At 37.6% G+C, this 27715-nt stretch overlaps 2 protein-coding genes across 4 annotated transcripts in view; one reads left to right on the plus strand and one right to left on the minus strand.

The window, feature by feature from the left end:
- Positions 1 to 431, plus strand: part of rtn4rl2b (reticulon 4 receptor-like 2b) — a 3160-nt gene extending 2729 nt beyond the window's left edge. Inside the window, exon 3 of the mRNA XM_060884499.1 lies at positions 1 to 431. This exon is cut by the window's left edge and continues 1359 nt beyond it. The gene's annotated coding sequence lies outside the window, so the exon portion shown is untranslated.
- A 3774-nt stretch (positions 432 to 4205) lies between these two features.
- jakmip1 (janus kinase and microtubule interacting protein 1) lies at positions 4206 to 27282 on the minus strand. 3 transcript variants are annotated; one of them, XM_060884477.1, is made up of 21 exons: positions 27126 to 27282; positions 20991 to 21288; positions 19162 to 19647; positions 18598 to 18777; positions 18310 to 18423; positions 16754 to 16900; positions 16514 to 16663; positions 15144 to 15203; positions 13613 to 13741; positions 12454 to 12579; positions 10944 to 11027; positions 10137 to 10199; positions 9935 to 10033; positions 8326 to 8457; positions 8070 to 8123; positions 7922 to 7987; positions 6382 to 6450; positions 5915 to 5992; positions 5623 to 5826; positions 4802 to 4867; positions 4208 to 4588 (listed from the first exon to the last, which is right to left on the minus strand). In XM_060884477.1, exons 2-21 carry the CDS (start codon positions 21132 to 21134, stop codon positions 4538 to 4540), a joined length of 2502 nt encoding a protein of 833 aa, XP_060740460.1. In that variant the 5' UTR covers positions 21135 to 21288; positions 27126 to 27282; the 3' UTR covers positions 4208 to 4537. The 3 variants fall into 3 exon arrangements, with proteins under 3 accessions (XP_060740459.1, XP_060740460.1, XP_060740461.1); XM_060884478.1 differs by having other exon boundaries at positions 8362 to 8457; positions 27126 to 27280; XM_060884476.1 differs by having other exon boundaries at positions 4206 to 4867.
- Positions 27283 to 27715: the final 433 nt, after the last annotated feature.

Raw genomic sequence — 27715 nt, forward strand, 5'->3', positions numbered from 1 at the left:
GTGTTGCCTTGACTGCAACTCTCAGGAGACCTTGCAGCGCTACACTGGGCACTCTACTTCTGCAGTCAGTGACACAAAAGCAGACAGTGAGGTAGATAGAGCTAGACAGAAAGTAAATGGAAGTGTGTTGAGGGGTCAAACAAAACATAACTCTGCAGTCTTTTCAGAGATGTACTATAAAACCTTCATACAGCTGTAAATACGCACTTCCGCCTTGTTACATGAAGTCACTCATAAACAACAGGAACAGGAATGATTGTGCACACAGTTTTCTCTTCTTCTTGTCTGTATACTGCAGTGAGTTTTGCATATAAACAGAGTTTATAATTTATGTGTGAGGTTAGTTTTGGCCTTTCACTGTGTTTTTTGTTTCAGAGATTTGGAACTTAATTATAATTATAAGGAGACATTTCACTGTACACAAAACTGTGCATCATGTCATCACATTGCTGTAAATAAAAGGTCTAATAAACTTTTTTTGTAAAAATAAAACGTCTTTTAGTGTTTCACTTATTCTCTTTATACTCCAATAAAATAAATAAATTCAATCAAAGTCATATAAAAAAAATTAGCTATATAAGACACACATACTTGTGGGTGACAAAGCTAAAAATAGTGGTTTGATTATGCCCGGGTTTGGTTCCAGGTTTCTCTACTACAAGGAGAGATCATTGTAAAACAGACATTTGTATCATTATAGGATGACCCTGTCTCTATCCACAGTGTACCTTAAGTTGTTTTATAAGTATGAAAAATTCTTCACAGTTACAATCACCCAACCTAATAAGACTTATTAGAGATTTTGGAAAGTCGTGTTAGACTGAGGCTTTCCACAAAAACCAAACTTCAAACAAAACACAAGTTGAGGGAATTTTTTTTTGGAAGAATGGTGTTAATTTTTTCTTACAGTTAGAAACTTGAATCTAGGATCTTGTAGAAGATGAATTGAAGCTGTTCTGGTGGCTTGTTACTAAAACTGAGTTAATACACTATCTTGGAATGCTTTAAAGCAGCCATGTGTTCATGTTCTCATGTTTGTGTCTGATTTGGCGTGTGTGTGTGTGTGTGTGTGTGTGTGTTGTGGTTGGCAGACGGGTACAAAACTTGAGTCACTGAATGAGAGTCATATATGTTCACACATCTCTTAATGAACACGCCTCCTCAACACTCACACATACACGTAAGCAATTATAAATAACAGCCGGAAGTGTTTCCTTCAGACATATAAGTACTCAGCATGCTCTCTCCCTCTGTGCTTTTCTTCCCTCCTACACTTCTGCATCACTTCTGTTTCATCTTTTATGTTTCTTTAAATGTTTGTTCTCTGCTGTCAAGGACTCAAATGCCTTTTTATCTCATCAACATCTAATCATCGTTCTCTCTCTCTCTCTCTCTCTCTCTCTCTCTCTCTCTCTCTCTCTCTCTCTCTCTCTCTCTCTCTGACTTTCCTTCTAGCCACAGATGGTAATATTTGACTATGTTGGCGTGATAGTGACGTTCATGTTCATTCATGAGGGCTTTTTAGAGATAAATGTGTGTTTGTATCCATGTGAGAGAGAGAGAGAGAGAGAGAGAGAGTCAGTCAATTTTCAGTGAGAAATCAGGGTTTTATGGAGGAGTTGATCATGTTAAGAAAAGAAGAAGCATGAAATCTCTTCAAACAGTCAGACATGAGTGAACTTCTCTGTATGATATACTGCAAATAAGAGGTGGTATATAATAAAATATGTAATGCAATCCAACTATCTTTACATGTATTCGGATTTAAACTGGATGTGGGAGTGGACTTTAATCCAAATGTTTTGTGTGTGTGTGTGTGTGTGTGTGTGTGTGTGTGAGAAAAAGAAAAAACACTGGGCAAAAAGAAAAGAAAAAATAACAGCAATTTTAAGATCATAACTTTACTCAGCTCATGAATTTCAACACTTCTCAAGCTACTTCACTTAATTTTAGAAACGTTCTCAACCAGATTTGTAAGTCTGTGTAAGTTTCTGGGAAGTTTATAACAGTTTTAATGGTTTGGTTACATTCCAGAAAGATCTATAAGAATTTGTTAACACACTATTTGAATCTACACAGAGGCTAAGATGTGGCGCTGTGAAAATGTTGAAGCATGATTTCATTATAATCTCTGTATGTTATTCAGAAAAACTGTGTTTTTTTTTATTCTGGAGTTAAATAAGACAGTGTAAGTCATGTTACTGTAGCAAACAACTGATGATAGACAAATAAAAAAGTTCTAAAGAAAACTAATCTCTTTCTTTTGTATCTTTCAACCTTCTATTAGCCTTACCTCCTGGAAGTGAGCTCAATTTTGAACATAAATATGTAGAGATTGCTATAACTGTTGCTATAAAACTGCTATAAAACTACATTGCATAAAATGTTGAGAATTTTGGTTGAAAAAGACTTCCTTTATTTGTTAATTACTGTTAATTAGTCTCGAAATCTAATAGTGCAAAAATAAAGCAGCAAATATCACACATAAAATGTCTTTAATTGGAAAATTGCAAATTTGATTTTACTATTATTTAAATATAATGTAGGAAACCTTCAACTATATTGAAAATAGACCAATATGTCAATGAAAGAAGTTTAAAGTTAAAATGTCAGCTCAGAATTTCATTACAAAACAAAACTTTGGAACATCACAGGTTTATTATAAAGATTTTAATCATACAAAGTCTTTAAGGGTGGAATTTTACATGACATATACAGTGAATATACAGTAGGATATGGAATTCTGATTTATTTGTTTCACATTTGTTGAACATTAAGCTTACCAACATTAAGCCCTCAGCTCAATCGCACACTTGGACAGTTGGCCGTGCTCTCATTATCACGCCGCATATCAGCCAACCAGGGCCGTGTGACAGGGTTTGTGCGTGGCGTGGCCTCTTCACTTTGGCAGATTGCTGGTAGTGTTGTGTGAGAAGACGCCTACTGAACTGAGAACTGGTTGTGACTATACTGGCAGAAAAATCACACAGCTAAATAAAGATGTGAAATTGGGAGAACAGAAAAGGAGGGCTTAAGACTCAGTGATAAATTATGCATGCAAGAATCTGAGGTGATTATTAAGATTTGGCATCACCAATGATGGGGCCTGCACCCCCCCACTGAGCTTCTGCTCCTAGCTAAGAATACGCATGGCAGATGGCTGCAGTGCGCAGCTCACATGCGTTTGCAAGTTTGTAACTGGATTTAGAAGTTCATGTGTTTTTAGTAAGTTTTTTGCAAATTTATCCCCCCAGAAATCCTATTTTGGCACTGTAGAGTTGTTGGAATTGTCCAAAATCTCTCTGTCTCTGTCTCCGTCTCTGTCTCTCTCTCACTCTGTTGTCTGTATTTAATCATGTGGATTAAAAGAAATCTCTCAATTCTGTCCATCATTCTATTTCTGTCTGCTTTGTTTTTCCAGGCTGTGCTTGAGATTAATCTTTTTTTGAAAACTAACAAAAAAAAGAAAATGCCCCCACCCCCCGATCCCCAAAGCTAACAACCTGCAGATATTCCAGTCCATGGACATTTGGTCTCCACAAGATATAAAAACAAGCCCACTTCCACTCTGTGTGTGTTGATGAGTAAGAGCACATTCAGAGGTCTCACTCCCACTGGTGTTTCTCTACTTTCTTGGCTGCTCTACCACCGTATCTTACAATCCTAAACGGAACTAACCATCTTAAGTTGTGTTTTTAACAGTTTGTGTTCACCTTTTTTTTTAACCACAGAACTCTTTACTTTTGAGGTAATAATTTTACAAACTACTCTAGTACATATGTGTGATTACCAGAAAAAGGAAAAAGAAAGTAAACATAAACAACACTGATGTACACTGAATAAATGACCTTAGTCTACATCAACTATAAAGACCTTTACTATTACAATTTAATCTATTAAGAGTGGTTGTATTTTGAAGGTACAACTGTAACCATGCAGGTCAATTAAACTGATCCAATTATGTTCATTTGTTTCGGTAGAGAGTAGAGAACAGAGCGTAAAAGAACAGTCTCTGTAACAACCTCTGTTTACAACCGTGTTAAACAGTTATAACTCCATATAACTCTGAATGATTTGGCAGGCATGAAAAGGCATAGTGTACTATTTTCAACAGGCTTATGATGAAATAAAAGACAGCCAACATGAAGAAAATACAACTTTATTTATTGAAACTAAAAGCAGATATTTTGACATGTGTTGATGTATGTTTTAAATACTTATTATAACAAATATTTCAGTTAAAATTATATTTATTTATATATTTTAATCTACTTACTAGAGACTGAGTGGAGCAGCATTACCTGGATGTGGGTTGTTGTCATTGTTATTGTTGACTCATTAGAAATGCATAAAAATATTAAAAAGATAATAAAATAACTGAGGAATGTTGACCAGAGTTAGATACGGAGAAATAAGTCCATTACTTCAATTCAGATACTGCACCTGTGTGTGTGTGTGTGTGTGTGTGTGTGTGTGTGTGTGTGTGTGTGTGTGTGTGTGTGTGCGTGTGTGTGCGTGTGTGTGCGTATGTGTGTGTTTAAGGCCAAAGAATAAAAGCTAGAGAGAAAAACAGGAACAGGAATAAAAACTGTAAATTATAATAAACATAAAGGGATATTGAAAAAGAGAGAGGGGAAAGGAAGAAGAAATTGATTTTAGAGACACATGAACACTGTTCAGAAACTCATACAAACATTCTGTAAGAGATTTGTAGGAAGCATGCAATTTTCCATTATATCTACTCTCAATACAACCACCAACCATCTAAATACAAGCACCATGTTACTGCAGCCATACACACCTTCTCTTCGATCTCTTTGATTTGTCGTCTCTGCGCATCGATCTTGTCCTCCAACTCTCTGATCCTCTTTGACACAAAAAAAAGGATTTTGAAATGGACATGAGTGATTCATTTTATGATCATAAAAGGATAGCTCAGGTAAAAATAATTAAAAAACTGTATTAAACAATTATAACATACACAAATAATTAAAATATTTTAAGTAAGATATGCTTCTTGTATATGGAAAGAATAAAAAACCATGTGGTGTGAAATTAATAGCGAAGCAAACGCTATCATTACTGTTAGCACACTGTAAGTGGTTATTTTCCATTACACAACAGTTAGTTCTGGTCCACTGATCTGATTGTTGGAGCAGCGTTTGATTATAGTGATTATATTTCCTCTAATGTCATAGGTACGTTTCACTCCTCTTGTCTGAGTTAACCACATTAAATTCTACTTCCTAATTCAAAATGGTTCCTACAGTCATGTTAGGGAGATCAGCAGAAATGGCGAATGATGAATGATACTCTTCAGGAATATAACTTTTTACTTTAAATATGCAAGCTCCTCATATGGAAAAAAAAGGAAGAAAAGACACAATATGATCAAAATCAACTGATTTTATGAGAGAGATTTTAAAAACTGATTAAAATGATGATCCATTTAAGCATTCAGTAGGAACTAGAGCTTATAGTGTAGATGTAGGGGTTATTACAGACCACTTTGTTATAAACATGTGTTTCATAACACAGGTACAAAAGTGTTAACACTGTGTGTATTTATGCATGAACTTACTAGTATAACACACCTGCACGCACACAAACATACACACACACCTGTTGTGCCGACTGCAGGAGCTCCATGCGCTGCTGTAAGATCAGCGTGTCAGCATGACGGCTCTGTCTGAGGATCTGCCTCCGCACAGCTTCCATAGACTCCGCTAGCTCCGCCCTCTGCCTCTCGCTCAAACTCTCACCCAACCGGCCATTCGGATCCTGCTGCAGCACAGCATACAGCGTGGCCTCCAGCTCCTGCACTCTCTGAATTATAAATAACATTAACATACATTTTAAATGAACAACAATTCACAAAAACGATTTGACAAAATACCAAACAAAATGTACTTACCAGATTGGCGTGGTCTAAGGCCTGCTTTCTGTAGTCTAGCTCCTCCTCCAGGAAGCCCTTCTGCTTACTAAACAGCTCCTGAAGTGAAGGGAAGTGATGTGACATACAGCTAAGTATGGTGATACACACACACCGTGAACACACACCCGGAGCAGTGGGCAGCCATTTATGCTGCGGCACCCGGGGAGCAGTTGGGGGGGGTTTGGTGACTTGCTCAAGGGCACCTCAGTCGTGGCATTGCCGGCCCGAGACTCAAACCCACAACCTTAGGGTTAGGAGCCAAACTCTCTAACCATTAGGCCACGACTTCCCCACCACGATGAAGATGAAGGAAGTATGAAATTATGTATCCCACAAGTATCCCACTTGATCTCAAAACTTTTCTTAATATGAAATGTGAGGGGACAGTAAGGTTCAGTTATATTAAATAAATCAATATGTCAGCACCTTTCTAAAGAGTGCCTCACCTTTTCGTTCTCAAGATCAATCATCTTCTGTGCAAGTGCTGCCTCGGTGCTGTCTATCTGTTTTAACCACTATGGAAAGACATACAGATAGAGAGAGAGAGAGAGTTGGCAGCTACATAATAATAATCCATCATAAAAAAATCCTAACTTATTTTTAACCTTCATGTTTTTTTTTTCATTTCATAGCACTTGACTCATTCTTTCTCTTTAGATTTTACAGCACGACAACAACTGCAAACGTTATTTTATATACTGTACAATGGACATTCCTCTTATTATTAGCACAATAAACAATCATTTTGTGTGAGGACATATTGAGGAAAGCAGGTGGCTGTCAATGAAGCTAAATAATCTTGCTTTTCTGCCATAACATACTACTACAGTATGTCATCTCAAGATAAAAAATATTTAAATGACATGCAAATGTTTTTATTTAGGTTAATTTTTAAATGGCATCTGCCTGTAATTATTACTTTTCTTACTGTTTATGGAGCTATTTTAACAAATGCAGTCGTGAAAATGGTCAGACTAATGACATCTAAAACTGGTAAAAAGTGTGATTTTTCACAACACATCCTCCTCCTCATCATCATCATCAAAAACAGAGAAGAGATTTAAACGCTCTATACAGACATCATTAAGCATAGTTTTTCCTAATAAAGCAGCATTCATAAAAAGGCATTCATAGAGTGTCTTTCCATGCACTTGGAATTAAATATTTAAAAGGATTTTTTCACTTCTGGGGCTCAATTGCTCAAATCTTACCTGTACTAAACTAAGGGAGATGAAATGCAAACTGAAAAGATATTTCAGCTCAGGAATATCTGTAGATTTATAAAACTACATTAGAAGAAATTGTCAATATTTCACCATGTAAAGGGTTTTCTGAGGGTGCTAAACAAAAGGGCATGATACAATATATATGTTTTACTACATGCGTTTCCACATTGTAAAGATATTTGAGAAACTGGAGCGCTTGAGACATTCAGAGTGGGAATTAAAAGTTAAAAGTTAAAGCGCCCTTCAAAAGGAAAGCAGAGATCGGAAACTTTCCGGTTTCCAGTCATGAACTCAGAATAGCCTCTGACCCATGTGAACCCAGTCACTGGGTCTTTTCACACTGCTGCTCTTGTAATGTAATAGAGAAGCTCAGCATGCTTGGAAGAGCACATTAATTGTTAACAGTGAAGGAAGGAAGGTCATTCATCCTACCCAGAGAGTAATGATGGCTATAAATGGCTCTACAATGCATTTTTTTTTTTTGTTTTTTTTTTTACATATTTTTGTTTCACACTGTTATAAATATGACTAAAATTAACGTGATTTATAAGCACCACTTTAGCTTCAAAATATAAATGTAAACTTTTCAAAACTCTGTGATATAGGGTCACATAGCCAAAATTTGGTATGTCATTAGTTACATACCAAATTTAAAAGAAAATAAAGAAATAAAGAAATAAATAGTAGCTAAATGTCAGTGTAGGGACAGAGATTTCAGATAGAGGGTGCCATAGTGTGTGTGACACAACTGGTGTGATACCTTCTCACAGCGAGACAGCACGGTGCTCGCCTGGATCACGGTGACCTGCTCTTCATTCCGCAAGTTCTGGGAGAAAACGAGGAAACAAAATGATTTGAAAACAACAGTAACGTGTATTAACCTGGACACAACAGACAAACAGTCTTACCCCATTGTCACCCAGGATGTCCAGCTTTTTCATGAGCTCAGGAATAATGACATCCTATGAAACAGAACATTAAAATTTGAACACTCTGCTTTGAACCGCACAATAAGTTGATCATGGCTCATTGTTATACTGTGTATAATCGGATACTATATACAGCCTATATATAGTGACAGATTATACTACTTACCTTAATTAACAACTCATTATCTATAACACATCTATAACACTATATATAGCAGCTGCTTTGGCTGTGTACCTGCATGTGTATGCAGCTGAATGTAGGTGTGTGCACCTTGATACCCTCCCGCTGGCAGTGAAGCTGCAGGCTGCTGCTGTTTTCCGTGGCAGAGATGTGCAAGTTATAGGCAGGAGAACGCCGTTCCCTCTCCTGGTGGTCAAACACAAAACTGGTCTAGACATGATGGACGTTTACTCTTCAATATTCTACTCTACATGTATCATTACAATTGTGTGTGTGTGTATATATATATATATATATATATATATATATATATATATATATATATATATATATATACACACACACACACACACACACACTTGTAATGATACATGTAGAGTATCATTATCATGTGTATTATGTACATGATACATAAACCCATTTAATCAGGACTCAAACATTGAAGAATTTTTTTATACATTTGTAAACTATGAGGCATATATCATATGACTTCAGTTTCATATAAGCTATTATAAACATATACCACAGCGCTGTTAAAATGTATTGATTTATTTCATATTTTTCAGCATCTGTTTATGGTCCATGATCCATGATCAGTTTTAGAGTATCAGCTCATTTACAAGGACTGGTATGCTCATAAATGTATTAATTACACTATTTCTTGTTCTTGAAATGATGACTTCTAGTAATTTTTACTAGACACATTTGAGCGATCTCACACACAAACATACTTGGCATGCACAAACAAAATAAATGAGTGGATGGATACCTGGCATGTGCTGATAATCAGTAATATGGAGTATTAATATTGATATTTACTATGTTTATAGTGTAATGGTAAACAATCTGGAATTTTCAGGAGGAAACTTAAATAGGCAAGTGTCTTAGGCTGTGTCTATTCTTCTGAAATAGTCTCTCACATACAAAAAACCCAGCAGTATCTTACTCTATATGTTACAGTGTCTTACTCTATATGCCAAATGTTATGTGAATCCCTGACCATCACACCTATACTGTATATGGGCCTTCTCTAAATTGTTGCTACAAAATATGTGAATGCTGCATTAAGATTTCACAGAAGACACCAAAATATGTTCCAGCAGGAAAATACCCTTTTGCACTAAAAGCCCATGAAGATGGATTGGTGAATAAAAGGGAATATCGGCACATGCCTCATTTAGGGATGAAAATATAAAAAATATATTTTTACTAAACATAATAAAACCGTGTGCCTCAGGAGTCAAGGGTTTGCAATGTCGAGATGATGTGAAAATCCATCTTACTCTGAGGGTAGACACACAAGCACATACGCACACATCACAACCACACATGCATACACAACACAGACATAACATGCGGGAAGTGGAGTCAAAAGATTTTGAGGAGCTTGAGTCAAATCAATTTTATTCCATCTTCTATTCAACTGAAGAAAAAAAAGAAATGTACATCATTGAAACAGAATAACAAAATGATTGGGATGAACATTTAACATAAAAACGATGCCGTGCATGTGTGTGTGTGTGTGTGTGTGTGTGTGTGTGTGTGTGTGTGTGTGTGTGCATGGAAATGACAATGTGTACCCATCTACATGCTTGGCTCATGCGGACAGCAGTGGGGGTCGGATGCCCCTGGTTGTTGCCGTGGGAACGTGGGATTCTCTTACTTCCAGTTCGAGTATGCGGAACTCCAGCAGCTCATTTTGGTCTTGTGTGTCTCTCACTTCAGATTGCAAACGCAGCTCAGACTGCTCCAGTAACTCTATCTATCACACACATGCACAACACACACAATCACACAAAAGGAAGACAGTTCCATTGCATGTATTATTAAGAAATGTGTTATGTGGGTGTTAGAAGAGGAAATACCTTTTCTCTTAGTTCCTGATTGATCCTAATGAGATTCTGCTTCTCTTCCACCCACTTTGAGTCCTGCATCACACACACATACACACACATACACACAAACATGTACTATTCGTCTGTGCTCATAAGGAAACATGAAAACATCAAAATGACCAGTGCTCACATACACACTCAGTGTAAATAGAGCAGCTAAAGGTAGTGCAGTGGCCAGAGATTATTATGAAGCATGCACAAGCGCATGACCATGTATAATAATAATAATAATAATAATAATAATAATAATAATAATAATAATAATAACAACAAACAAAAAACACCGGCTAACCAATCAGAAAGCATGCAGAGACCTGTAATAGCGACAGATGTAAACTATGCAGATGGCTAATAGGAATCATGTATGTAAGAAGTAGATCAGTGGGCTGACCATCTAAACCAAACCAAACTGATTTAAATTCATTGTGGCTAAATGTGAAAAAAACAAACAAAAAAACCCAAACACAATCGCGGGCGGAGTCAGATGTTTTCTCTAATTATTTTCTAATTAATTTGTTTATCTGTAACAATTTTCAGTAGCAGTTTATGAGTTGATATGAGATTAGATGGAATAAATAATGAGTAATAGTCACTCTCTCTGGGTCTCAGTAATAAGTTCGACGTGCACGCAACATTACATGATTCTGCACCAGACTGTCTGTGCATGGCGCCAGCACACAAACGGCGCTGCCAGACATACAAGCAACAAAGCCAATGAGAACAGAGCCATGTGCAAAATGCCAGGTGCCTCTTCTCCCCCTTCATTTTCTCCTTTACCTGCCCCTTCTCTGCCAGGCTCCTCTCCAAGTCAGCGTTCCTCGCCTGGCAGGCATTCAGCTCCGCCTGCAGCTGCTCCCGCGTCTGACAGACAGATCACATAGCCAATCAGAGAGCTAACCTGTGGCAGACTGAAGACATACAGCTTCATTTGGGTCGAGTGTAATAACTCAAGTGTGTGGTAAAACAGGATGCTATTTAAAGGTACTTTTTAAAGCAACAGGGATAGTTTGGGTGTGCTGCGGAATACTTGCTGTTACAATTTTAGCTAAAACATTGTTCAGGTTCGAATAAAACCTTCAAATACACATAGACGGATAAGAAAAACAGATTTTTTTGCTCAAGAATTTTAAGTCTGTAATAATGCATTGTGTTTTATAACCAGATGATTACATTTTGATTTCTAAGGAAACACTTAGATATCTGAAGATATCACTGAATCTACTCCTCTACAACACAAATTGATTCAGTATCTGATTTAGTAATGGATTAATTACTCAATATGTGGCTAACCTTTGGGCATGGCTTGCCATTACAATGTGAATGATGCAGAGAAAGATTGTTTTAAGTATCAGATTTAAGGACAAATAATATGTTAATAAAATCTAATCAATAATATTCAATTTATGATTGTTGAAATCTAAAGTGATGCATGGAAGCCTCTAGTAAGCCGTACCAATAAAAGATTTTATAGGTTTAAATCACACAAAACACAAGGCTTAATAATTTCATTCGTTGTTTAAACTAGATGATTTAGTATATTCCCTTCAAGTTTCTTCAAAAGCTTTCTAAAAAATAAATCTCACCTCATTTTATGGATGTTTCAGCAGCACAATCTTAAATAAATCAGCCTCAATGAACACAAAATTTAGTGGGAATATAATTATCTGTACATACTTGACAGTACTGTCAGTGATGGGCTGCATAAATCTACAGTCTGACCCAGAAAGAAATCAGCCCCAGCCTATATTTCTATACTACAACACGATTAGTATATGATTTTTCTTCATTATGCTGTATTCACTGTAGCTTTGGTGGGCATTTATTCGATCAAAAAGGTTTTTAAAACAAAGCAGCCATATTTGTTCAAGGATATACTCTCAATGCAGTTCTGAGTACTTTAATGGTGCTCTAGAGTGATGCAAAATAATACCTCTCTCAGCACATAGAGCCATCTGGTAATAAAAAGTGTGCTTGAGAACAAGAGGTTCTCAATGGATATATAGATTTCACTTCCAATGCACCATGTCAACGACCATCGGGCTACGATTATGGTACGATATCATGGAAAGCAACAGAAAACACCTAAAGCAGTGTATTATTATTGCTTATCTGAACAGCTGGTGACTTGATTTAACCTTGAACAAATAAAAGAAAAACACAGCAAAATAAAAGAAGACATGCTTATGCGTGCAACATGGGGATTGTTGGTCGTTACTGTCTTGGGTACGAGTGGCCGTGTAGGCAGTGCAAAGCAGGGAGAGAGTGTCTCTGTGTAATAAGTTCATACCCTGCACTGTCTCTCTGGATCAAGAGGGCCTGTGGTCTCCTGCAGAAGAGCATATGCTCGCTGAAGTGCCTGGTACTCTCGTGTTAGCTGCCGGAAACGAAGCTCTGCCTCCTCTCTGGAGAAGGCCTGACCAATCACAAGGGGGAAAAAGACAGCGTTTACATATATTTGTAGAAGTGGGATGAGACGTGTTTAAAAAAATTACCATCCAAGTTCTTGCTGACAAAAGGGGTTTCTAATGTATCGTCTCTGAGCCTAGGAAAACACATTTTGTCTCAATTTGGTAATTTTTGCTAATTCCCACCTACTACCTAGCTCTCCCCTTTCACACAACAGCAACCAACCAGCAAGGGCGAAGGCTAACACATGGTTTCTCTGAGATAAGTGAAGCCACTGTATCTGATGTTTATGCTGCATCACTGGACAACTGAACACTCAGTGGAAAAATCAATCTGCCCTCTTCCTCAGTCATGAGTTCACAGATTCTCATGATTGGCAAGTTTGCTTTCATTGACAGGGATACCAGGCATATGTATGGGTGTAGCATCATCAAAATTTTTATCCCACTGGTGCCTATTTTGACTCGATACAAAATTCAAGCCTGGAACATCTGGTACTTTAAAACAGTAGCCACTCAAAACCTTTCACATTGTGAATGTTTGGCATTTTCTACTTTATATTTTATGAAAACTCTAGACTTTCCTATAGTTCTATATTCACATGCAAATTCTATTTACCTCAGAAGTGAAAAGGGATAAAACTGCATTTAAATGATTCATTCTGACTGTGGTGCAGGAGCATCAGAGATATTTTTAGCTAATTTTTAGATGTCTGTATCTGATTACAAACCGAAGTGATTAGCATTATCTCTATTTGCTACAGCTAGCCAAGAAAAATCGTGACTTTTGATATGTAAGATTTGATATGTAAGAAAAGCACACCAACCTAGCAATGTTTTAGATATCAACAAAGTCGTTATGAATACATTTATTTATGTTTTTTTAAAACAGAGGTGTCACAGTATATCATTGGCAGAAAACAATTTGGATCCAAACCAAATTTTCTTTTGTCTGTTTCAATGGATTTTCCCAGAATAATACAAATCTTAGCTTGGAATGCTATATCTAGGGTATACACAACCAAGTGTGAGTTTACTTACCTCCTCTAGCTCCTCCTCTGGGGTGGCCGGTGTATGGTCTGTGCGGTCTGTGTTGTATGATGTCAGAGACGATGTTTCTGAATCTATGGACTCCTCATCAAATCCAAAATATGTCTCCACAACATGCCTCTAAAAAAGAGGGAGAAAGAGGAAACCAGTCAAAGTTATTAACGTGAATGAAGAGAATGCAGATCAGCCATACATCATGTTCCAGTTAACTATGTTTAGGTGGCTGAATATTTTCCGAACATCGTCACATTCTGTCCGCTGCTGCACCATTGTAGGAACATTAGCACAAACAACACTGCGTAACAGGTTTTCTGTATTATATTTAATTTTGTAACATTAAAGCTGGTCCATGGAATCTGACCTATATTGTTATCTGGGTTCTTCTCTGTTGATAGAGGTCAGGCACAATAACAAATACTAAAAAAATCAATCCACACACACACAGTGCTCTAAAACTAGTGCTTCTGTCTGGAGATTTTGAGACACTGATAAACTTTGCACTCTTACCATCATGTTTGTAGGTCATCTCCTGACAGCCAGAGAAATACAGGCACACCAGTGCACACAGACAGATGAAGGACGACAGGTAAAGGACCAGCAAGACAATATCAGGCATGTTGTCTTTTTGTGTGTGTTCGTGTTCAGTCCAGAATTATACTGTATATAACAGTCACTTCAGATTATCTACAACGTTAACTCCAAAATCCAGTCAAGCCAAGAAACATGACATGATCTTTGTCCAAATTGCCTTCATCGTCTCTCCTCAAATAATGTGTGTTCCTCTTCACTCTTCACAGATGTGCTGGTGGTGTGTGTGTGTGTGTATGTGCAAATGGGGACTGGGATTATAAAATCTGATGTTTGAGTTTACAGTCCTCTGACTCCACCTGCTTAGCAACAGCTAAGGATGAACAAGCAAACCCCACCCAACATGCCTCACACACACACACACACACACACACACACACACACGCACACACACACACACGGGCACACACACACACGGGCACACACACACACACACACACACACACACACAAACAAACACACAGAGCTATCAACATGATATTCATCCATACTCCCATACTCTTAGACTCTGGTTAGGATATTTGGTAATATTTGGTATGGTGTTATTTTTTTTCTCGTTGTGTCTCAGCACGGATGGTACTTATCATTGCACTTGACTAAACCAACAAGTAAGAAAGAATGAATCTAACAAGAAAGAAAGAATGAGAATTAAATATTGTGAGTCAAAGAACTAGTGATTCATTTGACTTTGAGTTCCTAAGAATGTAAACATCACCTCGCCTTTCCTTATTCTCACCATCTCCCTCTCCCCATCACACACACACCCACACACACACACACAAAGACACACACAGACACACACACTTTCCTCGGAGGAGGCAGTTGCTAAGTGACTGAGCACACACTGTTTGAACACACAGATACACCCAAGAGTGCAAACCTCAGTACTTCAGTAAATGTATGTGTGGAAAACTGAATGATTAGATTTACTCACCTTTGGCAATTTGATATTTTTCCTCTTGTTCTGTTTGCTGAATATCAGTCGATCCCGCTCCTGAAACCAAAGAGAAGCATCCGTTTTACAAAGTAATTACTACAATTAATTTAGATTAAGACAGTATTAATAATTATGTGTTCATTATCAGCCCTTAAGCAATTACTCTTTTGTAGCTCATCAAGTAAACTTTCACCAAGGGGTTGTAATTTCCAATTCATGAACTTAATAAGCATGTCAGCATGTTCCTATTTACAAAATGGTTATGTGGGAAATTAAACAAACATAATGGTTTGTTTTGTCTCAAATTCTCTCGATCAGTCAAAACATGTTACATGTTTGATTCTTTAGTTTTTAAATGAAAATCTGGAATTTTTTTTTCTTTTAGAAATTCTTTTAAAACCTTTGAGGAAAAACCAGAAGGTTTGATACTCCTGAAATGTTTTAAAAAGTAAAAATCTTGACTTTTCTTGTAAAGATTAATATTCTACATTATTTCTAGGTCTTTATTTAGAAAATGTGTGATTTTGACCTTAACTGCTTTGGTCAGTTTCGTCATGCCTAATCTGTTCTACTGAGGCATGTTTAATTGACACTCTAATGGATTGCTGTAGAATGAAATTTTAAGGTTTTACACAAAACGTTGCTTTTACAAACAAATTCATCTGTTTTTATCCTGGTTGAAAATTAAACACATTGTCAAGTCAAAATGCAAATCACATGACAAGCTGGCATTTAGTCTGGCTTCAAAGACAGAGCTGGCTAACACTAGACACAGCTTTTCTGCTTTTTACTGTGCTTGCTCAGTTCTGAAGAGACATGGCACAATTACGGATGTAAAAGAACCTTGCAATCATATTCCTTATGGTGTTGCACATCCAATTGGCACAATATATGGATTTGGATTAAAAAGTATAGCTGCAAACTGTGTGGATGTACGGACAGAAGACAGGAGAAGGGAGGCGAGGTGAAATCCTTGAGTACTGTACGTAAGCCTTGATAATCAGATAAGCATCCTTATTAACAAACAGCGCTGATTACTGCACAGTCATAATCACAGTATGTGACCAATTAACATGCACTCACACTCTCACACCGAGCAAAATGACCTAGTAGTGACCTTTATATATACAACAGATTACTGTTTGGTCGTTAAATAGATCAAAACTAATCCACAAATAATGAGTCATACAGGCAAAGTTCAAGTATTTTCAAATGACTCACACACATCTTTTCTCTCTGTGTAAGTGAGTGTGTATGTGTGTGTGTGAGACAGAGAGAGAGAGAGAGAGAGAGAGAGAGAGAGAGAAAGAGAGAGAGAACACATGGTAGAAAGAAACGTTGTAGTAGTAATAATAGTAGTAGTTGACCTGAGTAAGCTCCTCAATGACATTTCGCTGTTCATTGACTTGTAGCCGCAGAAACTCGACCTCCTGTTCCTCATGGGCATGGCTTAGGTCTGTCAGAGAGCTGGTCCTCTTCAACACTGCTTGCTGGGGGTCCAAGATTGCTTTCTCTTTCTGAGACAATCCCAGAGAATCAGCGATTTATAATGTACCCATGTGAATTGAGAGTGTGTGTACACGCTTGTGTGTTTTTTTGTCACCTACTAATTCAGCGTTCTCACGGCTGAGGGATTTCAGTTTGTCCTCCATGCGCTGCAGGGTCTGTAGAAGCTCTTCATTCTTTTTACTCATCCGTCTGTTCTTTTCCAACAGTGGTTTCATTTGTCCGTCTGTCTCTCGCACACGCTTTAACTGGGAGAGGGAGAGCGGGTGAGACAGAGACTGTTATGATCTTCATTCGAACTTCAAGTGTTACGGTCACCTATATGTCTGTGCATTAGGAAATTAATTTCACAGATTTAATCCCGTTTTTAATTCAGATAACACAAACGGATTAAAATAAAAAATGTGTTAAACTTTCACCTCATGATGATTGTGGGATAATTTATGTCACCTTACTGTTGACTTTTTCCCCCATATTTAGTCTTGGCCAGCTGAACAGCCAGCTCTCTAGTCAATGTGAGCTACAAAACAGATAATGGTTTGTATCTGATAATGTGACAGCTACAAAACAGGCAAAACAGGCCAGCTGCATTCTTCTGTTCATCCACCCTCTTTTTTCATCTCTTTTTGACTAATTACTATTACGTTATCAATTGCACTTCTATCTCTCTGTGCTACAATGGGTGAATTTCCCTCTGAAAATAATTAAGCGATCTATCTGGCTTAAAATGGCCGTAAAAGTAATTTTACCTACAAATCAACTGTCAGTTTTCAACAGGTTCTTGCCAGAGTCACTCTTTTTCTGTGCCTGATTCTCATGTATCACCTTCTGGGTCTATGAGCAAGAAATGCTGCATCCTGTCACATCACAGTGTTGTTCAACTCTCAAATCCGATTGCCGAGAAGGTGCTGGTTAATTTTTATAACAGCAGTTCTGACAATAATGCCAGCTCTAATACAGTTCACAGACTTGTATTGTTTATATAAAAAATGTGTTTGTCCTACTACGAATTGTTTCTATGGTAACGGATAACTCACAGGGAGTCGTCGGGCGGACTCGACACACAATCCAAGTTTATTTAGTAATAAACAGATTTAAAAGCAAGTAAGTTAAAAGAGGAAAAAAATAAAATAGTTAAAAAAAAAACTTCCACCATGTGTCTAAAAAGGGTAGATTTCAAGTAAAGTAAGAGGATGACTCACTAACTTGTTTTATATACATTCCTCTGATTCCTTAAATATTATAAACAGATAAAAAAAAGTCTGACATGCTGTTTTTGATAATTTATTATTTTCTGATAGCAGCATGCCTTGTTGTGTTTTGTTGCCTATATAAATCAACAGGACCAGAAATCTGTACCGTGGGTAAACCAATAAAAAAAAAATTTGAAAATAAATGGAAAAAAGAAATATTAAACTGCCTCATGACAGGTTTAAGCGACACAACATCCCTGGTTTATGCACCATGAACACATGGTATCGCAGTGAAGCTAATTTACACTTTGAGGCAATATAAAATTTTGGCATTTTAACATATAACAGAAATAAATTATTAAACCTTCTCAGTAATACAGGTGTGAATGTAATGTTAAAGATCGCATTAGCCCTAGTGTATATAGATGCGTAAGTGTGCATGTGGAAAATCTGCATCTGTGTACCAGTTCAGTCCTCTCATCTGACAGAAGCATGTTTCTGTCCTCAAGTTTCCTAATGACAGCCTGCAGCTCAGCGATCTTAAGCTGGAATCTGCGCGTGTCCCTCTCATCTACTTCCTACGCACATCCACACATCCACAAACATGAATCCACACATTACACATACACCCACAGATACAGTAGAGAAAGTTTAGACAGAAATCATACTTCAGAACATTAAAATGTGAATCCTGGCATTTTAGATATAAATCAATCGTTCTATACAGAGGTGTGTATTTGTTTGTATGTAACCTGGTTAATGACAACATCAGTGTTCTCTCCGAGGGCAGGAGCCACCTCTCTCTTAGGGCTGCCATAGTGCCGCTCAGCCTCCTCTTTCTGCAGTAGTAGGCGCTGAGTCTGACCCGCCTGCACACCCAGCTCCTTTTCCAAAGTCTGCACAACACGGTCTCTCCCACGCAGCTCCTCCATCTAACACACACGTATACAAGCACACACATACACACGTACACGAATATACATGTTGTGGGAAGGTACGAATCTGACCATGTAGAAATCCTCTAGAATAAATACTTTTAATGTTCAATTCTCATTCGTTACCATGACTGAGTACTATTATCATAAAATTATTTTAAATATACAGTATGCAACCTGGTATTATATAGTTAGAAAGTTTTCAGGGAGTTTTCAGAGTTTTCTCATGCATTGCTAATTGCTTTTCTAACCAGGATTCTAATGGACCAGGATTCCACAAATGTCTACGCTGAGAAACTAAACCTCTCGTAAGGGGAAATTTTTGGAAAATTATTTTTTGTTCCTGAACCATTCCTTTGGTAGTTCATTTTCCCGGCTCACCAGTCTGCGGACTTCCTTCTGGCTGTCACGTTTGATCCTCTGGATCTCCTCCAGATGAGCCTGATGTGCTGCTCTTAGATCAGCTGCTTTGGCTTTATCAGCCTGCACAGCATTGGTCAATGCTTCCTCAGCCTGTCTGCGTGCTGCTTTGGCCTCTTGCAGCTCCTGAGTCAGTTTAAGTCTCTCAGACTCATAGCTTCTGCGTGCCTCCTCACGTGCCTCTTCCCTCAACTCGGCAGCACCGTTGCCATTGCGCAGCGCATTCACCAGGCCCTGCAGGCGCCCGAGCTCAGACTGGCGCAAGCGGGCAGCACGGGCTAACTCTGTCTCATGCTGCCGGCTCAGAGAGTCACGCACAGTTGCCACCTCACGCTGCTTCTCCTCTCGTAGCTTCACCCGCAGCTCAGTCTGTGCAACTGCATGTCTGTGCTGTTCAGCCTCCCGCTGCGCCCGCAGTTCCTGCAGACGCTCACGCAGCTTACAAACCTACATAGAGGGGTGTAAATAAACTGTCTGATCAGCTTAAAACTGTCTGATCAGCTTAATACATCATGCCATTTCCTAATTTCACAATATTTTACGAAAATGACTAATGAACAACACAGGACAGGATTTTACCCCAAAACATGCTAATCTGGAAAAAACAGAGTTTATAACATTGATTACAAGAGAATAAAAACCATGTCAACTAACATTATCTCTCATTTATATTTGGTGAAAACACAATAGACCATCAAAGAAGACTACAAGTGTGTATTTTCATGTTAGTTAAAGTTAACTGATTCAAACTTTATTCAGTATTTGGAGTAGAAATGCTTAATAAATGAAAACTATGTAACAATCGTATGCCCTAATACATAACATGTTATGCATGTTATTAAAACACAGTTTATTATTCTGTTAAATGAAAATGATCAAAAACACTATGGTGTGAGTTTTATTCCTCTTGTACCACAGAGATTTGCTTCGCTTTGTTTTAATTCGTGAAAAAAATCAAACTTTGTTTTCACTTACATTCAAACATCTAGTTAAAATCAATTTGCTCATAGGAGAGGAAAAATACAGCTTGTTCCCAAGAAACTAGACCTTTGTCCTGAACATTTTCTTGTTTCTTGTCTAGTGCTGACACTAGAGACTCATTCCATAAATCTCCTCACAGAGTTTTTTTTTCTTTTTTTAAATAACATTTTTATTCCAAATTTTGTCTGCCCTGTGAATCAGCTGTGATTACAGAAACATTAACATCTTACAAGAATGCAATTAATATTAATCTTACAATTAATTGAAATCTCCAAGTGTTATTCAGTAATTTAAAGGTTTTTGTAAAACACAGTTATAGATCATTTATTTACCAGCTATAATATGTGTGTTAGAGCAAAACCGTCCACCTCAGCCATGCGTCTATAATATAAAAAAGGGCTTAACTCTGGATTGAATATTGCAGTACTACATAAAATGAACAGTTTAATTTATTTCCTTTTTAATTTATAATGTATAACTCAGCTGATACTTATCCAAGTGCACTTTTTTAACTATTTTTCTACTTTTTATTATCTTGTGAAATCATGAATAATTGCCATCAAGGCCAGTCAAGATGCAAATGAAAACCAAGATGGAGACTGAAAGCCATCAAATCCTTTTTGTGGCCAGGCCTTTACTTTAACTAGCTTCATTCATGCATGTCTTGCAAAAGTCATGCATGTAAAAGAAAAGCCATTTGTACAATCTCAAATTCACAGAAAATGTCTCAAGACTGGACATAAAGCATAGTTTTTATATATAATACTGAATATAATATAGAATCAGCCAGTATTGACTGATGAACCTACCTTTGCCCTTTCCTGCTGCAGCTCATTTTGTACATCACTTAATTTGGCCTTGAGCTCTTCATTGGCAGCCTGCAGAGACTCTGTTTCCTGTTTCCCCCGGCTCTTTTTAGGGGGTGGGGCTGAATTTGGTGTACTCACAGACATCCTCTCCAACCCTTGGCTCTTTGGTGGTCCTCTAATCTGATTCCAGGAGTCTTTGGCCCTCACACAAAATTACTGGTGTCTATGGGGATGGACCACACTACTAACATCATGCTCCTTTTCATCATCATCAGGCTGAGCAGTGGTGCCTTTCAGCCTGAAAATAAACACAGACAAAGTATAAGCAGAAATCAGGGCTGAACAGGCTGAGAACATCGTCTGCTAATACGAAAATAACCAGATGCACTCAAGAGAACGAACTGTTTGTGTGTGCGTGCACTCATCTTCATAATTATCTCGATAATTATTGGCACCCAAAGCATTACACACAAAGCATTCGATTTTTCACTTAAATAATTGGGAATGAAACGACTTCTTGTACTTTTAGTAAATATATTATTAGATTAGGGGAAAGCATTAAAAATGCTTCCAGACTTCAGGAGTCTTTAAACATGAGCATATTTGATCATCTTGGGTGTAGTCAGGGAGAAAAATACATTTCCAACCAGAAGTTTCATAATAGGACAGGCTGCTTCGATAGTTCGGAATTATTTAAGCTATCCTTAGCTTGTAGTACCCTACACTGTAGTCTTACAAGTCAGACACTGAGTATTAAATGCTTGAGCACAGATTCTAGGCTGTTGAACACAAAAACACAGGTCAAAAATATTGTTGCCCTTCTGCCAGGAGGTTAAAGCTTGGATATTGAGAGATTGATTGGTGGTTAAGGAAAGATAAAATCGATGACTTGTCCAGATTTGAACCCTACTGACAATATGAGGACTGAAATGCAAAGTACTGATGTTCCCTTTAGAAGGAGACTTCACCAAAAATCACGGCAAAGGAACTGAGATTAATTAATATATTTTAGATTTAAACTGTAAGCAAACCTAAAGGTACAAATCACTCATTTCTTATGGTAATGATATTGGCTTGTTTTTATAAAGGGCAACAATAATCAGAGTTGTTTCTAGCACCGTGTCTTAATGGCTTACTATAATATTGTGGATAAACAGGATTGCTACCATAATGTAATATTCAATTGTCTTACAGAATTTGCTCATTTTCTGCTTATAGCCTGGGCTGGTATTGCAGACAGATTTTTAGTTATTTATTTATTTATTTATTTTTGGTCACGGTATAGTGGTCTAGTCGCTCCATCTAGTGGAGACTGTGTCCAAATTCTCCAATTCAAAATGCATGCTAGGTTTCCTTAAAGGATTCATAAGTGAGGAACACCAAAGCACACTGAACCACTTAATCTGCTAATAGACTTTGCAGGAAATGACCAATGGAATATTATTGTGAGAGAGAAACTTGTAAAAGAGTCTAAAAAGAGTAGGTTTTGTGATCATGATTAACACCAGTCTTAAAAAGGAACTGTTAAATAACTGCTAAAAGGAACTACAGAGTTTAATTTTGCAGGAAGTGCGGCGCACAGACCTACCGCTGTTTTTTCTATACTCTAAAAACTATAAAATGCTATCAAAATGAAAAGGCTGAGCAGTAGACAGACATTAAACACACACATCAACTGTTTACTGGCATTAAGAAGTCTTTGAATATTTATAGGGCAAAAAGGACCAGTCACATGTGGCACACAAATGCGCTCATTTGTACACACGCTGGTGTTAATAGAAAAAAAAAGTCAAAGATTAAAAGCCACCAGGAATTTCAAGCCAACTGAATGAGCTTATGTACGTCAGAGTAATGTGACTCATTGTAAACTCTCTGAACACTTTCTCCTGCCAGAATGTGCGTGGAAATCCAAAGCAAGTCTAGATTTCTATTAGAATATGAAAAGACTATAAATAAATAAATGCATACATAAATACATAAATATATAAATATCCAGGTCAGTTTTAATGCAGCCTTACTGGTAGTGAAATCCATAATAACCACATCCTTGTTTCTTCTTAAACACACACCCAGACACACAACAGTGATGAACCCAAAGTTAACAACTGACTGACTACTACACTACCTTGTGAGCTCCACCCAAACATAAAACACACATAAAACCTATCCGGCAGGTGGGGGAAGTAAGTGTGTGTGCGTGTGTGTGTGTGTGTGTGTGTGTGTGTGTGTGCGCACATGTGTGTGTGTTTGAGAGACAATACTAGTGCACGACTACATTCAACAATCCTGTTGATCTTTGAGACTTAATATCTCTGGTGTCTTAAACGGTCGTATAATCCATATATCCACTTTATATTTAATGACTTCAGGTAATAAAATCAAGTAATAAAGATAAACGAGAGACTCAGGAGCACCTGACTGTGTCACAAACAAACACAGGTTCGATTCAGGTTTTATTTTAAGACCTTTTATGATAATGTCTCAAACAGGGTTAGGAAAGACAATAAAATATTGATATTGTGATAAATTATGCAGCAATACATTGCATTTATTGTGAAACATTTTTGTATCTCTGAAATTAAGCAGGTGATTAGAGGTTAAACATTTCTTATAAACTATAAATATTGTACACAATTTAGACTTGCGATGATTTAATTTTGTTGCTGTTAAATAACATACTCGTCTCCGTTTTTCACTGTTTCATTGAAAAGTATGCTCATGATTTTCTGGTGGTGTTTTTTTTTTTTTAATCAAACCTACAGATCATGGTTTATATTGTACTGTATATCACAGAAATGTCTTCAGATCTCATTATATGTTGTCATTTTGAACCACTTTGCACATGCGTTATCTAAGATGCGTTATCTTATCTTTTTTTTAAATAAATTGTAAAAAGCCTAAAGTGGTATCAGGTAAAGGTGTTAGGTAGTCAGTAATACTTACAGTAATATACAATGTTTAGGCTCTTAATAGTCTGTTGAGCATTTGACTCAGAGGCTTCCACATACAGTACAATATAATCGAGTAAGGAATCATTTCTAAACATGCTCCAGAGGATGTGAACTTCTCAGTATGGAAGCATCAGCTGGCAAATTGTTTCCACTGACTTCTTTTCACTTTAGGTTGTTCATCTCGATCCCTAAATTCCATTAACAGGATTTCAAGTGTTTTATTCCTCTTATACAACAACATAGGGTCAATGATTACATTTTAAACTAATTAAAGAACCATGATTTTCTTTTATTTTCCCTCTCTTGAAGTTAATAAACCAAAAAATGCAGCTTGTCTTGTTTCAGAGAAACTGCTACTCCTTCTGGAACTTTCTCCCTCAACTACACTCAACCTGTTGTGAAGATTTTCAAAAAACATAAAGCTACAGCTTGACCTATAAGCGCTGATATGTGAGACTTCTTCCAAAACAAAATAAACACGTCCTCATAAAAAAACTTCACCATACCAATGTCTATACACAGGAACATGCAAATTCTTGTGAATGAGCTGCTGAGCCATTAATAGAAATTAGAGCATACACACAATATAAATCTTAATATAAAACTCGAACCTATTGTCAATCTCAGTTATTTTTTAATTAATCAACACCATTGACCAATCAGAATCAGGCATTTTAACATTTATAGCATTTAGCAGATGCCCTTATCATGAGCAAAGAACTTTTTAGTCCTCGTTAAAAACACACGCACGTGTAAGTTCACTTGATCAGTGACTGAGTACCATCATGCAAAAAAACATAACATTTCTAGGTATAAACACGCAATGTAACGACCTTTAAAGAAGCCCCAACAGATGCAATATATAGTGTGATTTATTATCCTCAATAAACAGAGCACTACACAGAATTCTGATAAACTTATGAGGAAACATTTCATATATATATATTCAGTGTAAAACATGACCTTTTCACAGATCTTTAAGAAGAAAATGCTTTTGTGTGTGTGTGTTACAAGCTGAATATTTGTTCCTGCACAATCTTGCTCGATATCCATCATGCAAGAGAAGAGACCTGTGATGTGATAGGCTTCACCTCATAATGTCTGGTAGCTTGATCATGATGAAGTTTTCACTGTCCTCATGAGGACCTAAATGCATCTCCATGTAACCTGTCCAAACACATTCCAATTAACACACTGCCTCCAAATATAGAATCTAAAAAAAAGCCCTTAAAAAAAACACACAACATGTACTAAGAGGTTCTATATTAAACTACTGTACATGGTGAGGGCTAAACAAACACACACATATGATATGTATAGAGAATGGAGATGTAAATTGTACATTTTTCAATAATAATAAAGTTCCCGATTCAGTATATAATTTCATCTACACGAACTGCTTTTTCCTGGTCAGGGTCATACTGAATATGGAAATGGGAATGTTGATTGAGCTGGAGTATATAATGGATGGCACTTTTCCCCACTTATGGTCATTTTGTTGTAAATAAAACTGCATGCAAGCTTTGGGAGGTAGGAAAAATCCAGAGAATCCTGCACAGACACAGGTAAACATGCCAAAATCCATACAGACAGTAACTTGAGCTCAGGATCGAACCACTGACCCTGGATCTGTGAGGTGGCAAGGCTGACCACTGCATTAAGAAAAAAAAAAAAAACTTAACCCCAGACATGAAATTTTTTGTCCATTTCAACAAAGCTGATCTTCAGCAACCCCTTGAGTGGTAAAACAATACAAGCTGATTATTTTCTTGTTGCTTGGTCCAGTGTTATTTTTCAATGTCCGCATGAGTACCTAAATATATCTTAAATATATTGTTTAAGTAGCCTGTCCAAAAACATTCCAATGAACACACTAAATCTGATATAAATAAATGTTTTTAATAATGTAACATATACAAAAAGACTCTCTGTTCACATACAGTACATGGTAAGGGATAAACATACACATGCTAGGTGTAAAATGTCTGTTCCAAAAGTTTATAATTCCAAGTGTAGTCAACGCTAAATAAAAGAAATACATGCATGTTTTTGGGAGATAAGAGGAATCCAGAGAATCCTGCACAGACACAGGTAAACATGCCAAACTCCATACAGACAGTAACTTGAGCTCAGGATCGAACCATTGACCCTGGAGATGTGGAGGCTGCAAAGCTGCCCACTGCAGTTAGAATAAAAAAACTTGATGGGGAACCTGAATGATCTCACTCTTCTTCAGTTTTATCTATTCCAACACAGTCAATCATCATCATCATCATCATCATCATCCCATTTCAAGCCCTGCATGAACTGGATCAGGTGCAGTAATGAAATTCAAAGCATAAGCAGAACCACACCCCATAGCTACACCTACATCAGAGTCTAGACCCCAGACCACAATTAGTCCTGAAATGCATAATGGGGAATCCCAACTAAACCAATATTGCCTGAATGCGACAGGGAAGTGTCATAATAAAAGCTTGTAGGAATGATGGAGATCCTTTATATAGCCTGGATCTTTGAATCTGGTTAGAGATTATACTACCAAGCAGACACTTAGTGAACTTGACGCCTTTACAGAAAGCTCAGTACATCAGCTGATGCTCCTCGCTGAAAGATGCTGCGGCCTTGTCGAGTAAATTCTGTTGTAATTTGGGGACCAGAGGCGGCAGGCGCGGATGCCAGATTGGTTAATAATCCATCCTTTTTAATTATTTTATCGATTAGAGAAAGTGTGACTGCATTCAAGGATCGTTAGCAAAAATAACAATTTTTACAATCCGTGTCATCAAAAATTGCAACAACGTGCATGGAAAACGCCCAATCTGGCAACAGTGCATAAACGCGAGCTTGGAGCAGCAGAATCGATACAGCAGTGTGGATGAGGCACGCCCGGTCGTGTTCCAATTTAAAAGGGAAAAAAACGTTGCACTCACACTAACATAACGTAAAATAACTTATTCAGTACAACACAAGAACTCGATGATGTCTATAATAATAATAATAATAATAATAATAATAATAATAATAATAATAATAATAGACATCATATAACCGCATCTCTTGCATGCACCGAGTACCAAAGAACTTACACGTTCAGGCAGATGCTATGAATGACCCCTTGGCTGCGTCCCAAACACTAACCGAATTGAATAGTGACCTCGCGCTCTTTTGCAGAGCGAGATACCTTAAACCATGTGTCACGCGCTGGCCGACGTGTCTCGCGCTGATGAGATGAGCGAGTCCTTGTCAACACGCGCTGGTTCGCCGGTGATGATCAGTGTATGTTCACGGAGTGCTGTGTCGGTGTCTTTAGGAATATGTCTCTGCAGGCCGAAATATCCGAACAGCCACGCGAGGAGATAATACACACCGGGATGCTTCGTTCACCGGGCACGAGAACGCTTTCCCCGCCCACCAACAGCGACGTCATGCACAACGGGAACCTTTCTGCATAAACCGGGGAGCAACGGAGACAGATTACAGCCGTGATGAGGACCTCAGTGTGCTGAGTGGAGAGTTATAGGAAAACTACAGTGAGAGCATGTATGAGCCACATGTCACAGTATCCCCCCCAACCCCCATGCTTATACTGTGACCCCAAACTGCCCTAATTTACCCCATGCTGCAGTTCAGTTGTACTGTAGTAGATGTTTGGAAAACATCTTGTCACTGGGTGACATAGTGGCACAGGACAATATCATTTAATCTGCAAATGAACCCCTTCCCTATACAGATTATGCAGCATAAGTATATACAGTATGTACATGGGGCCAG

The sequence above is a fragment of the Tachysurus vachellii genome, chromosome 13 (genome assembly GCF_030014155.1).
Source record: "Tachysurus vachellii isolate PV-2020 chromosome 13, HZAU_Pvac_v1, whole genome shotgun sequence".
NCBI lineage: Eukaryota > Metazoa > Chordata > Actinopteri > Siluriformes > Bagridae > Tachysurus > Tachysurus vachellii.